Source organism: Mastigoproctus giganteus, chromosome 4 (assembly GCF_048544385.1).
Source record: "Mastigoproctus giganteus isolate SK-2022 chromosome 4, ASM4854438v1, whole genome shotgun sequence".
Lineage (NCBI taxonomy): Eukaryota > Metazoa > Arthropoda > Arachnida > Uropygi > Thelyphonidae > Mastigoproctus > Mastigoproctus giganteus.
The window spans coordinates 233705471-233723850 of record NC_143578.1 but is presented as its reverse complement, the minus strand read 5'-3'; the positions used below and the strand labels follow the sequence as shown (position 1 = coordinate 233723850).

The 18380-nt window shown below is 36.9% G+C and overlaps 1 protein-coding gene across 1 annotated transcript; it reads right to left on the bottom strand.

The window, feature by feature from the left end:
* Positions 1–784: 784 nt before the first annotated feature.
* Positions 785–13704, bottom strand: LOC150087492 (calcium and integrin-binding protein 1-like). Its single transcript, XM_090372506.1, has 7 exons — positions 13636–13704; positions 10359–10459; positions 8665–8699; positions 8471–8570; positions 6866–7013; positions 4298–4496; positions 785–907 (listed from the first exon to the last, which is right to left on the bottom strand). The coding sequence occupies exons 2-7, from the start codon at positions 10407–10409 to the stop codon at positions 886–888; spliced, it is 555 nt and encodes a 184-aa protein (XP_090228632.1). The 5' UTR covers positions 10410–10459; positions 13636–13704; the 3' UTR covers positions 785–885.
* Between the last annotated feature and the right edge of the window lie 4676 nt (positions 13705–18380).

Sequence of the window (18380 nt, the reverse complement as noted above, 5' to 3'; positions counted from 1 at the left end):
ACTGTGCTACTCGCGCAGATCTCCGCAAGTTAAGACCTTGAAATTTTTGCTGCCTTAAAACACAGCTGCCACTTTTCTGACCATTCTTGCAGCCTGTTCAAGTCATCCTGAAGGAACGCTGCTCAAGTCATCCTGAAGGAACTCTACCAATCTTTACGTTATCTGTAAATTTGACATCAAGCCTTCTATCACATCTTCGATGAGGTTTATGAAAATCAGAAACAAGAGTGGTCCAAGAACCGATCCTTGGGGGTCCACCCAGCAATCCATCTTAGAATCTCTCTAGTAATCCCAATCTGTTCCAGTTTGTACAGGGAGAGAATCAAATGCTTTGACTGTTAGTTAAACATCATGTGTCCTTCAGAATGCCATATCTATCTCTTATTGAACAAATCAGGGGCATTTTAATGCAACCATACTGTTTTATTCGATCTCGTGGGTTGCAAGTGGATATAATCACCGCCCTCCATATCCAATGGGAGAAGAGGATGATTATATCCACAGTGTAGAAAATGCCCGCATTTAAACCTATCAGCAGAGTTCTGAATTACCCCTGAAAATTGATATTTCCTTGTATATATTTGTCTTTAAAAGTATTTTTATTTATTTTAAGAAATAAATTTATTTTAATGGAGATCGCCACATAAAGACATATATTTTTTAAAAAATTCTACTAACGAATACTCATTTATTGAAGTCGTCATTTGAAAAACATTATACTTTCGTCTTTTAATACTGAATCCTTCATCTGTTGCATTATTTGATAACCAACTGCTAACCCCAAGGAATATTCTAGAGAGCTTGGAAAGGTTAACTCTAGACTGGGTCATTCAGCCAATGCGATGTCATTCTCCAAAGTGGATTCTGCTTTCTTAAGCTTTCTTTTCAAATACGAAAAGAGAAGGAACTAGAAGAGAAATTTTCAATTATGCGTATCATAAGGGTAATTAAAACATTAAATTATTATGCACACAGGGTGCTCAGTGTGGACCAACATGTGGGACCACGAAAAAGCACAGAGAGCAAGACAATGAAAGATATGTAAATTCTAAGAATGAAAGAGATTTAAATCATAAGAACTCAGTATCCAATAAAGATTATTACTGGTAGGTCACCAGAAATAATCCTTCTGAGTACTGACTGGTTGATGCGTTGGTCACAAAAACACAAAGACAGTATTATTTTGTATTTATAGAAAATCTTTATCTGCAAATTTGCTTTCTTATTCTCAGGCTAGTTTTTAATTTTACAAGGAAAAAAAATCCTTACTTAATGACTTCATAAAAAACAAGTTGGAAACTGTCTCTTCGAACATATCCAAATATAAAATTTACTCTTCAACAAAATCAGAATATTTGCAAATTTCTTTCAGAAAGAGATCTTTTAAAGTTAGCCTCTCTTTAGATGGTGCCCTAGACTGATCCCATCTTTCTCGAATCTGATGAGAATTATTTCAGTTTTATTTCTCTCTATCTGATATCTGACTTCGATACTCCTTCCACAAGAAAGTTTTGTTTTGTGACAATGTTAATCTTTTATTTATTTTCGATTTGATTCTGTGATTGGTTATTAGTTTAAAAACTGCTGTACATAACGATTTCCGTTAATGTGCATCCTCATAATTTCTTTGTTATCTGATGTTAATTTTTAAAGATGAAGCCCACCTGCTTCCTTGGTTATTTCGGGGAACGCCATTGTTGCTTGTTATGGTATCCATCAAGTTGTACTTGTGACTGTTGCTCTGGGAACACACGGCTTGCTATGTGCTCCAAACCAACCTGTTCCAACGCTGTCACTTATTTTTTTTCTACTCTGTGTCTTAACAATAAAATAATATTGATTGGTTGAAGCCTCCTACTTAATAAAAGATTGTTTTGGCTCAGATATCGATAGGCGTTTTAATTATAATATTGTATTTGCGATTGAAAATTGTCTTTCAAGTTGAAATTTCTTTTGGAAAAAAAATGTTAAGGGTTCATCAAAATAAGGCGTATACAGGTGACAAAAGAAAATGCTTGAGTCCATGACCTTATTAGCAATTCGCAATCATCTCAGGAACACATCCCATCGTTCGCAAATATGGAGGATATTAATCAATGCATGGGATGGATATAAATTATCAGGCGACAGAGACGCCAATGGTAGATGTAAGCTAGTTCGTAATAAAGTTACAAAGAAGGTTAGACAAACGAAGACAGATTACAAGAAATCTTTGGCAAAGGATGCAAAGACTGCAAACATCAGAAGGACTACAGAAAGGATGCAAACAGCAAAGACTTCTTTATTTATGTAAATTCTAGAAGGAAGGGAACGAATCAGATTGGTCCACTTGATATCGGCGGTTCGACTGTTAATGATCCTGCTCAGGCAGCTGACAAATTGAATGAGTATTTTGCATCTACATTCACACGAGGAGTTATTTAGGGAGGAGGATACCAGAAATTTATTCAACTCTAACAGGGAGCTAAATGATTTCGTAATAATTGATAGCAAAGTGGAAGAGAAATTGTTGAGGTTAAACATAAGAAAGGCACCTGGGTTGGATCAGATAATCCAGTTATATTAAAAGAGGTAGCAAAAGAATTAAGGAAACCGTTAGCCATGATTTTGAGAGCATCATTGGAATCAGTGGAGGTCCCCACTGAATGGTGATGTGCAAATGTATCCCTAATAGTGGAGAATAAAAAAGACATGGAGATAATTGTGCAATCAGATATGAAGTTTTCTGAGCAGTGCAGACAGGCTGCGAGAGCAGCTCATGGGATTTTGTCAATGATATACAGAAACTTTGCTAACAGGGATAAGGAGGTGATTGTCCCTTTGTATAAAGCAATGATCAGGCCACACCTTGAGTACTGCTCACAGGTCTGGAGGCTTCATTTTAGGAAGGACGTAGAGTTGCTGAATGAGTACAGAGTAGGGCGACAAGATTGGTGAGGAGAATGAAGAGGCCCTCTTACCAAGAAAGGCTTAAGTTCTGCAAATTGCAGCATCTGTAGACTAGGCATCTGCGATGTGATCTGATCGAGGTGTACAAGCTCAATGGTGATGGGACTCTTCCTCTTGCTCAGATTTAGCACTTAAGGGGACATAAATTCAAATCGAGGAAACACAGATGCAGAATAGATGTGCGGAAATTTGCCTTTTGCGAGCGAATGGTCTATTGCTGAAAGAAACTTCCACCTGTCATTATGGAAGTCAATAGCTTAGATAAATTTAGGGAAGAAGTGGACAAACTTTTGAAGCAAATGGATAGGTTAAATGAGAAGGGGTTTTTTTTTGTTGATGCTGTATAAGCTTGCTTTCTCGCATCATATGCCACTACTTATGCTAATGATATATTAATTAAATAAACAATTATCAACTCAGTACAATATAAAATATTGGAGCTGTAAAAAAATGCTATTTTTAAAAATTATGATTACATTATCAGTTTATTGTAAATAATTATTATATGTATATTATGTTATAATTAATAAATAATTTATAACTGTAATATGATTGCGACATATACAATTATTAGGTTTTTACCAAAAGAATTTCAGTTTTCAAAATCACTTAAATACATAACCAGTAACGCCCTCTAGATATATCGATATAAATATCAGTGACACATTATCGATATTACAATCAATCAATCATTATGAAAAAAATTAAAAACTAAATAGTTTGAATATTTAATGAATTTTTTTCGAAAGTAATGATGGTAAATTGTAAAAAATAATTGCGAAATCAACTTAATGGATAAATGCGTCATCAAATTGTTTCCTTTCGAAAATAATTTACAGCAATTAGCAGTCGCGTGCCATGACATGACGTCATAGCACGCTTCGTTATGCGTGATTTACAATGCTATCCTTGGTTGACTTACCAATTAGTACACGAAATATTTTCATTACTACATATTAATTTGTAAATTAATATATTGTTATACAGGTACATATTACAAAATTAATGGCTAAAGCACTGAATTGTCTCAAATATAAAAAAATAAAATTTAAAATGATTTCAGCCTTTTTTTTTTCTTTTCAAGAATGGACTTTATAAAAATACATTTTTATGACATATAGGAGTCGAAATAGAAAATTCTACAAACTTTTATTAATAAACTATTTTATTTTTCAGAATGGTACGTGACTTTGCCAATTCGTGTATAATTTGTAGATTTATCTCCTTTTACATACTAATACTAAGTGGCATATTTACCACTAGATGGCAGCATGCTCAAATTGTTTGATCATGGATGTGATCAATTCGAAAAATTCGAAAAAAATGTAAAGAAATTCTTACAATTTACCTTGCAAAGTCCGGGCACTTTATAATCATGTGCTCGAATTCTGGGGGCGAAATGGATCCATCTCTGTCGAGATCTGCTTCTTCCATGACTTTGTCGATTATAAAATTCATTTCCGATGTTTTAATTCTTTCTTCTCCTATAAGTCGTAAAACCACTGAAGCGATATCATCTCGAGACAAACACCCATCCTCGTCTTCATCTGAAACATAAATAACTGTCATGGTTTCGTTTTCAAAATGGGTGAACGTACTTGTAAAATTAATGGAGTAGAATTAATTATGCCTTATATGGTGGAAGGAATTGGGCGGTTCCGTCTCAACGCTCCTTTGTCGAGACAGGACAAAGGACAGGTGTACTAATAAAGTGACCGTTCAGTATACACCGTCTAACATGTATTAGGACACTCCACCTCTGGGAAGTAAAAGTTATTTCCCGAGGTAACAAGATAGATAGATGGCAATAATAGTTAAAAGTAGAAGTAAAAGACATCCGCACTTAATGTCAGGTGAACTGGAACAAAAACCAGAATTATTGGGGTGCAGTTGCTCAAAAACAAAAGTCCGGTGGGAGGCATAAGAACGCAGTTTCCATAAGGTCTAAAGTTTTAACATTTCTTGACATAGACGTTCTCCTGTCATCAAATTTTTGACCAATCACTTTCCATAGTTAGCTTCCATAAATTTTTGGGTTTCAAATTAAATCGCAAACTAAATTTTCAATGGCATGTTCTTCATATTCATGGAATTGTTATTACGTATATATCTATGTTTCTGCGAATCTCAAAACATTCTTAGGGCATTAATTACAGAATTTTATAAATTCTTTACAAAGCGGTATTTTTGCCTATTAGTACATATGGCAAAGGTGTGGTTTGGATTCTCCAGCAAGAATGTCATCCAAAAGAAGCTTTTTACTGTCCAAAGAAGCATGTTACTTGCCATGTATCCAGCATTACGAACCGTTTCACCCCTGTTTTTCAGATGGTTAATGTATGCATACCTCTTGACTTCTATCTTGCTTACAAGGGACTCTGCTTCTATATCTGTCATGGAACTTCGATTAGTTATTCTGGCGTTGCCATTGATCTATAAAATAATATTAAGATTGAGAAAAAACGCTGTTGGGACCTATTGCTTCAACAATGGCAAGATCGTTGATCTGCAACATCTAAGGTCGGTGTGACTTCCAAATTCGTTCCTCAAGGTTGTTTTGTTGTACAAAAATGATTTTCACTTAATCTCTACGTGCAGGCCAAACTTGCTTCCTTTCATCTTTCTAATACTCCACTCTATCTCTGTGAACAACTTGAAGACTCGGAATGTGTCCTGTATCACTGTTCCTGCTACCAAGCCCATCATCATCCGCTGGCTGCTTCCTGCAATCTCTTCTCTCCTGGCCACGAAGCTGAATTTCTATAATCCAAAGATGCCTTTACTCGATTACAAATCTTTGCTGACAAGGGCTTTTCCAGTTTACGTGCACTGTTGATGTCTTCTGTTCCTGCGCTGCCTGTGATTTCCTTCACTGCACCTTAGAATTATCACTGTTCACACTGAATAACCAGTATAACACAATCTAACACTATCCTTTTAATTTTCTTTCTTCATGTACGTGTGTTTGTTTTTGGCACTGGGGTTCATATGGCGTCAATTGTTGTTGTTGTTGTTGTTGGAGTAGAGTTTTAGAAGCATCAGCGATTAAGGCCATATTGCCCCATGTATACTGTCTGTAAATTGTGTGTGTTCTGTGGTCGATTTTCTGTTTGTTGGAAGAAAAACCCGAGTTTCCAGGAGAAAGAAACCACGCCTGAGACTGACTAACTCAAACACATTGTGAAAAAGGCCCATAGAAATTCTTGTCGTCATCGACAGGACGAGAACTCAGGTCTTGCCACCCGGTGTGGAGAGAACGACGATCCTACCAACTGTGCTATTCACAAGGGCATTTTGGACAGATGCAAAGCTTTTAGTATGTAGAGACATACTAAAAGAGTATAGGAAATGTCTCCTAAAGAATTGCTGATATCATTAACTCCCGTGGAGAGTCATATTCGATATTAAAGCCATCGTAGGTAACGCAGTTGGTATAATCGCCATCCTCCCTACACAGAGTGTAAAAGACCTGAGTTCGATGACGGGAGGAATTTTTAAGGGGCTTTTTCACAACGTCGCTGAGTTAGTCAGCCTCAGTCGAGGGTAGCATGGTTTTCTCTCCAGGAAACACCAGTTTTTCATCCAGCACACATATCGACCACAGAACACATGCAATTTACAGACAGTATACATGGATCAGATGGCTTGGTCGTTTATGCACCTAAAGCCTATTACAACAATATTAAACTTTTCTTTTTTTATAAGCAGATGATTTTTTACTGTGTCCCAATACGTTTTGAAAGATAAGTGTAAATGAACATTTTCAATAAAGAGTTTGGGTCCGGTCTGAATCGGTGTTCTTGATTCGTGCTCTTTGTGCCTATGGTAACCCGGCCTCTGGGAGGATGTGGAGGATGAGGATGTGTCTTCGAAAGTTCTAAAAATTGTGTTAGGTAGTTTTTAAAATAAAACTCACCGTATATTTGAAAAGCATACAGTGACTTCACCTTTACTGGAGTCGACTGGCTAAATAAGGAAACCATATTAAGAAAATCTTCAAAAGAAAAGGACTCATCGTCTTCTGAAGAGAATATCTTGCAAATACGATCACCAAATGGATTGTTCTGAAAGAGGGCAGCACTTAAATATAGGAGTGTATCATCAAACAACCAACTTCACTGTTAACTGCAATAACTTGATTATTTAATTATACTAATTAAATCTTGTAACACTCGATTTTAATTATGCTGTTAGAACCATTTTAACTAGTTAACTCGAACTGTCTAAGTAGACAGTAGAGCTGGATAACGCAACTTTTCTTACTCAAGAATTGAAATTTTTGCTACTTTCTAACTCGATAATCCCGATCTTTCTAACTCGATAATCCCGATCTTTCTAACTCGATAATCCCGATCTTTCTAACTCGATAATCCCGATATTTCTAACTCGAAAATTCGGACCCTTTTAACTCGAATTTCCAGTAATCAGAAAAAAACACTTCTATTAATTTTTTTTCGTTAGAAAATTAGTCTATAAATACTCCATGAGAAAGAACTCATAACAACTTAGATGTTGTTTATTTTCAAATTCAACGAATCAGATTTACATAATCAGTATTTCTTGTTGCTATTTAGGGGTTCTGTCTGTGCCAAGGTACAAAACATCCGACAGATATCCTCTTCAGAAGCTCAGAACGATAAAAACCGGAATTAAATGATAAGATAGACACAAATCCGTGTTCCGGAATCTTGCAGACAAACTGGAACCCCGCTAAGCTATCTATCTAAGAAGGCGGCCAATAGAAGACAATTATTCTTTCGTTTGATCACGCGATACCTTTATCGTTCACCCAGAACGCATTTGTTCTTTCTGGAAAGGGCAGCCCACATTCTAATGATTCACGCAAGACGTCACAGTCGTCTAGACATTGAGTAGAAAAGCACTACAGCTGACAGAAGGGATGTACTGTTTTCAGAAAGGGGGCGCCAGCGATCTTCTAATGAATACTCTGATTTGTGTTTTTGTATGAGAAGTCTTCACCCACAGATCCTATAAGGATTCAACTTCAAAAGAACATAAATGATATTAAATTTATTGGAGGGTCATAAAAATGGTAAACGGAAGTCATATGCTATCTAGATGTCGATTATTGTTGGCAAAAAATTATTCTCATTCTTAAAGAAAAAAAAAAAAAAAGAAAAAGAAAAGAAAGCACTTCACATAAAGTAACTTCGAAATTAACTTGTGTAACTGTTGCCATGGCAATCATTTTCAGAATCGGGAAATGGAATCCGCACTTCCCCATAGCAACCTTCAACAACGAGAAGAGTAACTTCCTGGTTGCCATGGAAACCGTTAACTCTCATAACAATAACTTCAATCTGTCGCAATAGCATCGTCAATTTCACAGAATCGTAAATCTCGTTACCATGGTAACCGTAGAATCGTAAACACCGTTACCACGGTAACCGTCACCGATTTCAATATATTTTTAATCGGGGCAATAGATTACATGAACAACTGTTTTTAAAATAGATTTAAATATTAAATTTATTAAAATATTAAATTATTAAAATTTTACCTTAAGTTCTGGCATATTGCGGACTAATCTTCCAGGTAACCTAAGACCTTTTCCTTTACGTAATAAGCGAGGATTGAGATGCTTAAAGCGACTAAAAGCACTAAATAAGAGAAAATATGTTTTGTTAAAATAAATATCGAAGATAAATCAAATTAATGTAATTGATAAATCACTTATAATTGTCAATAACTTACTGGAGGATTTCTCTTCGCGTTAGAAAAGTAAGTTCCTGTAATGAAAGAAAGAAATGTCAAATTAGAATTTATTTAAGAATTTTTATTTAAATTTTTTTCCGAAATGAGATTCGTAGTGAATTATTAGGAAAGTTTCGTAAACATCTTTTCGCCTGAGCAAATAACAAATCACGTCGTCCCCTATTGCGATTAGCCAATTTTCCACATCTGCTCCATCACCTATGATGAATCTAAAAACACCCTGGGGATTGGCAAGAGAGCAATTGCAGTCCAATTATGTTTAATAGCAAAGTGTGGGGTTGCAATTCTTGACTTGCTTAATAAAATGCGCATTTAGAGAGGAAAGCTGTTATACCTGTGTTTTTCTGCAGAGAAATGGCAATAAAGGTAGATGTTTCTTGACAGTGATCCAAGAAGAAAGAAAGCGGGAAAAAAGGCTAAACGTTTGATCAAAAATGACCATAATACACGAACGCCGTTCATCACCTGTGAATAATTTATCCTTTGCTAGTTCCTCAGAATGAGGGCAGAGAAAGTGTAGGGGTAAAAGACAATGTTTGGACTGCATTTGAAGACGGAAGTAGAAGTCCAAAATATTACAAAATTGGACAATATTGTAGGTATACCTAATATTAATTGTCATTTAAAATTAAAAACATATTTTATTTAAAAAATCATTGTATTTTTGGTCGAATTTTTTGTTGCGAAGATTTCTTTGTTCATCTTAACCTTTATTGCTCTAAAACCAAAGGACTTGTTACTACAAACCTCTAACGAGAAAATTGAAAGCAAATTTTCTTTTAAAGAACGTAGTTCCTTAATGAGACTACAAATGACTACGTTGTCTTACCTCCAATTACTGGCCAATCGATAAAATTCAGTGCATCTAGACAATAGCAAGACAGAGATTAGCCATTACTGTCAACAATAGGGCATGATAAGCAAATTGCCTCTAATCTTATATCTTTAAACAATACTAAGGTGCTCTTGGCAAGAGAGAAAGAGCTTAGAATGAAAGTATGCACTTCCTGTTGAGAATTCAACCCCCCCAATCCCTCTCTGTGATTGTCATGTATTGAATATTCTCCAGACCAGTTGACACTGTCTTTAACAGGTTGACCCCTAACTCTGCATACTACTATTACATCATCTGTCACACTAAAGAATGATCGTCTGCGAAAAAAAAAATGTTTTTTATCTTCTGCTAAAAATTTACAACGGTTTTCTGTTAGTCTCCTCCAAAAGAACTTTTAATGAAAAGTATTGGAAGGAAGCCATTAATAGAATGATCCCATAGGTGATAAGGCTGTCCAAGTTTAATTTCCACCACTGACCTACATGCTCACAATTAATTTCGATTTGTCCCATTCGGTATAGTACGAGGTACCTTTTTTACTCCATTAAATGCCATATGGATGAAGTTCCATCAGAAGATGATAGATTAAGAACAAGAAATATCAAGGGTGTGGTCAAAGGAATGCGTTAAGTACTTGGCATACCTCCCCTAGTGAATGTAGGTGTACTCGTAATAGAATTCGTTTGAAAAAAAATTGGAGAATTTCATTTATTTAAGAGAAATCTATGGATCTGTTAGGTTTCGATTAAGTGTTCGTTGGACCGAAGTCAAACGTGATGATACATTGGAGTCTGTTTAAAGTAATCTGTGGATATTCTAATTAGTTTTAAATCCTTACCTTATAATCTTCCAGTTCTTCTTTGGTTAATTGGCTTTTGTTATTACCCATGGTGAAGCAGTAGAAAGGACTGGAATGTATCGATCGGCCAAACTCTCTTCCTATGTCGCAATAAAAAAAATTTTGTTCAATCACTTTCTGACGCGTATAATCTGATATTTTCTGATGCGTATAATCATTGACTTTTAAATCTGACCACGGATTGATCCCTAAATTGCTCTGAAATTACAAAGATCGAGTAACTGACCATTTAATTGAGGAGGGGAGTTTTATGACTGACTGACACTTCTTTAAAATTTATATATCTGTGGTGATCCCCTTATTTAATTAGGGAGTTACTACAATAAAAATTATTATAATTTTTGATAATTTTAATATAAATTATTGTTATTGTTGCTCTGATTACTCATATTCATGCTCTATTTTGAAAAAGGTATAAAAGCGTACCATCGTATCATACATAAATCTGTGTCAGTATCTCAATCAAAAGCCATTTTCGTTCGACATACAGCAAATCACCCCCTTAACACACGCATATTATATACAGCGCAATATGGCCTAAGTTTCTGATGAACTTGAAACCCTACAACAACCAACCAAGTTTTGTTGGTTGTTGTAGGGTTTTAACACGAATGCATTTTAAACTGAATAATAAAGGTATTTCAATTCAGTAAAGTTTATTACGTAGTAGTCGTAGTATTCGAGACATGTGATGCAAGAAAGCAAGCTTATGTAGCATTAGCCCTCCCCCCCCCCCAAAAAAAAACATTTCACACATCCATTCCCTCTAAACGTTTGTCCAGTTCCCCTTAAAATTATTTAAGCTATCAACTTCTACAACGACAGATGGAAGTTTGGATGTTCCAGCAATCAACTACCCGCTGGCTAATGGCAAATTTCCGCACATCTATTCTATAACTGACCTACCTCAATTTGAATTTATGCTCCCTCAGGTTCGTAATCTGAGCAAGAGGAAGAATCCCATCAGAATTGGGCCTTATACACCTCAATTTGATCACCTCGCAGGTGCCTAGTCTCCAGACGCTGCAATTTGCTGAACTTAAGCCTTTCTTCGTAAGATCACTCTTTCGTTCCCCTCACCAATCTTGTTGCCCTTCTCTGTACTCGCTTAAGCAAACACTACTTCCTTCCTAAAATGAGGCCTCCAGACCTGTACGCAGTACTCAAGGCGTTGCCTGATCTTTGCCTTATACAAAGGAATAATCACCTCCTTTTCCCTACTAGCAAAATTCCTGTATATCATTTACAATATTCCATGACTTGCTCTGGCAGCCTGTCTGCACTACTCAGAAAATTTCATATCTGACTGCACAATTACTCCCAGTTTTGTTTTGTTTTTTTCATTTTCTACCACCCTAAATGTACATTTCTCTGGGGTTACTTCTACTCATATGCAGTACTTTGCATTTGTCAATATTAAACTTCAGTTGCCACTTCCGACCGAGCTAGCCGGGTGGGTAAAGTACCTGCCTGTGGCAACCCAAAGGTCGCGGGTTCGAATCCCGCCTGGGGCTTGGATCAGAGTAAAAAATGCAAAAACCTTGATAGGTGCAATATGGCCACAGCAACCGATGCGCCAACAACTAACAAAAAAAAAAGTTGCTACTTCTCAGCCCATCTGCCCAAATGTTCTAGATCCTCTTGCAATAGTGCACTAGCAGTGCACTACTGCAACAGGATCTAGATTATTGTCATTAACAACCCTGACAACCTTTGTATCGTCTGCAAACTTCGACACTAAGCCTTATATACCTCCATCAATATCATTGATAAATATACAAAACAACACCGGGCCCAACACCGAACCCTGGAGACTCCACTAATAACATTAGTCCACGAAGAGCAGAGTCCATGCATTACCACTCTTTGTCTTCTCCTACTCAACCATCCTTTTATCCATTGTAGCAACTTACCCTTAATACCATTCTGCTCCAAGACAGTAGTCTTCCATGCGCAACAGTGTCAAAAGCTTTCCTGAAATCCAAGTATATGATATGAAATTATTTTTTTGCATCCAGTTCCTTTGTAACCACATCAGAGTATCCAATCGAATTTGTCAGAAAAGATTTTCCCTTAAGAAACCCATGCTGTGTCCGAATTATTACTGCAATCTTGCTTATATGATCCTGCAATGTATCTTTAACCGATGACTTCATTATTTTTCGCGGAAAAGAAGTTAAACTAACTGGTCTGCAATTACTCGTGTCACCAGAGAAAGGTGACGTCAGTAACCTTTCTGTAAGATTCTGTAAAAATATTGCAGAATCTTATTAATGGACAGCGAAACCATTTATTGTATTATAGTAGTTTTGTCGTTGTTTTCTTGGGGTCTGAGTTCGAACCTGGACACTCTACTTGTATAGAATCCGAGTTATGATTGCTTTTTTTTTTGTTATTGTTTCTTTAGCCTACGTCCTCGAGGGTAGTGAAGTGATTATATCAATAGCCTCCAAGGTCTGGTAGAAAAGACAATGAGTTTGAGTCCCATCAATGACGCGAGGAGTTTTTATGGACTTTTTCACAACGTGGCTGAGTTTGTTGGCCTCAGGTAGTTTCTTTTCTCCCGAAACTTTCTCCATTTTCCTGTTCCCCAAATCCACTTTCGACTAGTAGTTCTCCAATGTATAATTAATCATCTGGTCCCATGCTCATAAGTTATTTTTCATAGAAATTCATCAACAGAACTGCGATGAATACATATTATTTTCTTTGATTTCTTTCTTTGAATTATTCAGTGATGTCACGAAGATGTAATGGCAGTTGGAATAAAGCCAGTAGTAGCCTCTGCACTCATTTGCCAATAAAAACTGAAAACAATAGCCTGCATTAGTTTGATCGTTAAATACTCCTACAATTTTTCTTTTTTTGGCTAAATGTTCAGAACATTAGTAACCACATTTCTAATGGATATAGTTACGAAATGGAACAAACTTGGAATCATGAATTCCGTCCTAAATTAAAGCAGCAGGAAGTGATGTGGAATATCATTTATTGTATTTACGTGCAGTAGAAATGTGAACATTATATCCCGAACTTAATGACATCAACTGGCTCTGTGCCATGTTAGACATTATTAGCGAGTCTACGTTCTGGTCGAAGAATTAATAGGCTTGGAGAAGAAAAGACCTAATTGCTAAAAAACTTCAGTTTTCTCATACATCATTTGAGCTCATATAGCTACATATTTAATGAAGGACTAATCTGATCCATAAATTACTTATATAGCAGACTGAAATACTAAATGAATCCAACTCACCTAATATTTTTACAAAGTTGTATCAAAATGCCATGGCGATGTACATCCTAGAGACTCAGCAAGCTTCTGTGAACTGCAGAATATTTCCTGGTTAGTGACATGAGTGACATATTTATAATCTCTCTTTTTTTTGTGTCCCAGATAAACTCCATTTATTTTCGCTTCTCCTATCTTAGCAGATAATTTTCAGTTTCCTGATTAACCATATTGTCCATAATGCTGCTTATCTCTGTAACTGATAATTTGACATCATGAAGTTAAAAACGAAATTAAAATTCTGGAAACTAATAGCAAATTAATAATCAGCTTCCACTAGGACTTTTTGATTTTTGTAATTCTATTTAAAATATTAATTCAGAATTAATCTCACAAACTGTTAAGCATTGAAGAATAGCAATTTGGTTATCTGGAGTAGTGTAATTTTTTCGAGGGCTGTAACTTAGTTACAGAAAATTCCCACTGTAAACATAAATAATTGATCTCTTGTCCCTTGGATGATGTTAAAATTAGTTTCAGGTGTCACCTTTCGAGGTTCTCTTTTTCTTCAGTCCGTTTCCAATTGTTGACTCCGGAAACAGTAGATGGTTATCTACCTTCTAACTCCTCTGCTATTGCTGCTGTTCTCCAAGGTTCAGTTTTCTACCCTGATGTCCTCGTTGGTAACATAGTTGGTAGAATCCCATCCTTCCTACACTGGGTGGAAAAGACCTGAGTTCGAGTTCTGTCGATGACGGGAGGAATTTTATGGGCCTTTTTCACAACGTGGCTGAGTTAGTTGATCTCAGGTGAGAGTAGCATGGTTTTTTTTCTTCCGGAAACTCAGATTTTTTGTCCATCAAAGAAAATCGACCACAGAACATAAGATTTACAGACAGTATACACGGAACAACCTTAGTTGCTGATGCTCCTAAAAAAAAGAAAAAAAAAAAAGACTCCTACCACCTACTATTCCATCCTATTTTCCTCTGTATATTGATGGCCTTCTTCCACCGGAAATCTTATGCATCGTTTTGCTGAAGATACCGCTATATTTCAATTTTCAATTTGAGTAATCTTGCCCTGCACAAACAGCCTCAACATCTGGAAAATCCACCATTAATTCCTTAAATGCTGAATGCTGATCTTCTCCAATGGAGCGAAGAAAATTTAGTTAACTTCGACACTCTGAAACTCAGTTCTGCTTTATTTCTCACAAAAAGAGAGTCTACTGCTCCTGTGCTAATTCCTGATGACATTCATATTTCTAGACAAATCAGATATCACTATTAGGGATTACCATGACTTCTAATCTCTCTCTCTCTCTCTCTCTTTGGCACAAGCACATCACAAATATTGTTTCCTCTTCATCTAAAAAAATATTGGTTTCCTTTTTCACTCTTGACATTACTTTTTTCTTCTAAGCAACTACTCATTCTGAAAAAATCGTAAATCTACCCAATCATCGAATATTGTTCTAGATCTGGGGTGGTGACTCCAGATCCTCTCTCAAGCTTCTAGACGCTATTTGAAAGAGAGCAATGAGGTTAGTTAATGACCCTTCTCTTCTGAGGCATCTGTAATTTCACATCTCTCGCAAAAAGAACAAAAAACTGTTTCAATCTATTCCTGTCATCCCATCACCAATATTCTTTATAGGGCCAAATATCTGCATATTTCGCAGTCAACACAATTTCTTGTACTCAGAGGGATGCCCCATGACTTTTGCTAGGATAGTGTAATAAAAGTCTTCCACAAATAATTTCATAAAATTGCGTCAAGTACGTATTTTCTAATACTCTAGATTTTATGGCTGTAACTTAACCTTTGGACCAGCGTAGGTGAATGTATAGAATATATGTACAATGAGTGGATTTTAATGCAATAATTATAGACAAGCATTGAAATCAATACTGATGAGGTGACTAGAGGTGCTTTAAATCCTGTTATTCAAATATCTATCCTGCCTTTGGTGAAATAGTCAGCACTTCAATTTGCGTGGAGAATAATCTGCATTCTTCAGTTTCTTAAAGAACACATATTATTCTCAAACGCTTCGTGGTACCTTCCTCTACCACTTCTTCAGTAATTATGCCACGAAACATCTGATAATGTCTGTAATTTTTTAAGAAATTAAAGGTAGATTTACACTCCGCAGCTTAAAGTGCTCATTATTTCATCAATTTTTATTCCTTGATATACCTGGGCACCGTGTCAATAAAAGAATATTTTTTTTTGTGTGTGTGTGTCCTTTATGTCCTGTTTCCCTGATTTTTCCCATCTCTGACGAAGATTCGAGCCCACATCTCCAAATGGGCAATTACAAATTTCGAAAATATTACGATAGTTGTAGAACGTGTTATAATAAAGAGGTCCATGTTAGAGGACAATATAATCATAAACACTGCTTAATTTGCATCGAACGAAAAACTGGGTTTTCTTGTGTTTGGCCTTCTGTTTTTGTAATTCGGTATCAATTTCCTCTCTGGCCTCTCACTGGAGACGGCTCTCTGCCTTTTAACTTTTCCACGAATGCTGATGTCCCCCAAGGTTCAGTTCTTTTTTCCCCATATTTCCCTCTTGTAAATCCAATTCATCGTTTTGTTGATGATATACACAACTTAGTTAATTTCAATCCTTCCAAAACTCTGACCTGTCTTTATGTCTCGTAAAAAGGATTCTTCTGCTCCTATACTTATCTTCGATTTTCTAGATAAGATTACATATCTCTATTAGGGATTACCCTGACTTCTAATCTCTTTTGGCTTAAGCACATCGCAAATATTGCTTCCTGTTCTTAAAAAAAACTGGGTTTTCTTTTTCGCTGTCGGCATTATTTATCTTCTGAACAGCTACTCACTGAAATCCGCCCTACCATGGAACATTTCCCACATATGGGGCGGTCCCCATAACCTGGCTCAGACTTGTAGACTATTCAAAAGAGGGCAATTAGGTTAATTAATAACCCATCTCTTACAAAGTCTCTACACTATGTATCATAGACGTTCTTTCTACTGCATACCATTTCTATAGATACTTCCATGGGCACTGTTCTAAATTGAGTTTTATAATTCTCCTTTCTCTTTCAAACCAGTCCGAACTCGTGCCCTAACAAGTCCGCATCTATTCATTGTTTATTTATCTATTCTGTTTTCTGTAAAAACTTAAACTTCCTTTCGCATGTATTTCCCGGATATTACAATCTACAGAGATTCAAGTCTAATATCGACAAGTAACTTTTTCTTTTCTCCGTCTTCAACCCATACACGTTACCTAAGTACACTGAAAGGACAGAATTTATGAGACACCTGGTTCCTGAGCAACGCGACGCTGTCACCCTTCTCGCTAGTGGACGAACCCACCGCTTGGCAGGTATACAGGTACACTGCATCCACATAGAGGTAATTCGATGTCATTATGGATAAATGTCGTGAGTTAACAGATTTTAAACGAAGAGTAGTGGATACTCGACGCATGGACCACTCTATCGCGGGGGTGGTACAGAAATTGCACTATCCCCGTTCGATAGTATCAAAAAAGAGTGTATCGCAAACACACCATTTCTCGAATAACATCTCATCGTGGACAGCGACATGAACGCGCCGTCACCGTCTATCTCGCATTGTTTCAGCCAACCGGAGAGCGACAGTGGCACAAATCACCGCCGACTTCAACAAGGGAGGTGCCAGAAACGTCTCCACCAAGACCATCAGACTTTAGCGACAATAGGTTATGGGAGTCGGCAACCAACCAGAGTCCCATTGCTAACACCACAACACCACTCTACGCCTCAACTGTGCGAAAGAACATCCGCACTGGACCTTAGAGACAGGTCTCCTGGTCCGATGAGTCCCGTTTCCAGTTATTTCGAGGGGACGGGAAGACGCCTATCTGAAGGAAACCGCACGAAGCTATGCACCCGTCATGTCAACAAGGAACTGTTCAGGCAGGTGGACGGTCGGTAATGGTCTGGGGCATGTTCAACTGGCACACTACACGTTGGGACTTCTGGTAAGTTTAGACGCATCTCTGAGCGGTCCAGGTTATGTGTCCATCCATGCAGACCATCTGCATCTCTTCATGGTCATCGTGCATCGGGCAATGGACTCATCCAGCAGGACAATGCGTCTCCCCACAGAGCCATGGTGACTAGAACATGGTTCGAAGAGCATTCCGCAGATTTTATCACCATGGAATGACCTCCCCGTTCACCGGACATAAACCCTGTAGAGCATCTTTGGGATACTATGGAACGGTCCTGCTGTGTGCTGCATACACAACAAACTCGAGCTTTGCATTTACAACCACAAGCCTCTACTTCCAGCTGCTAATTGTTGTCTGCACCTGTGTCACGCGGTTCACTCCGCATGACCACCATACCTGCCATGGCATTTTTTAATTTTGTATTAACGCTTCCAAGTGAGGAAGGGCAACGTATGTCCGAAAGCTATTAGTACAAATTTTTTTTGTATTATACTGTATATTTCTTTTAACTACTTTAACTAATTTTAACGTGTTTATTGAAGTGTCTTAAGAAACCGTATTGATCTGTATTTCTCAGCGTGGCTCAATTTTCTTTCAGTACGAATCCTCAGAACAGAAGCCTCATTTATTTTGAAAGTGATCAAGGTATTGGCTGATAGGAGACTCATAAGCACTTTAGTAAAAAAAATGAATTAAAAGAATGATTTTTTTATTTAATGGAAATACAAAGGAAGAGAAATAAAAGAAATGGTAATATTTACAGAATGACGTCATGCTAAGCTATC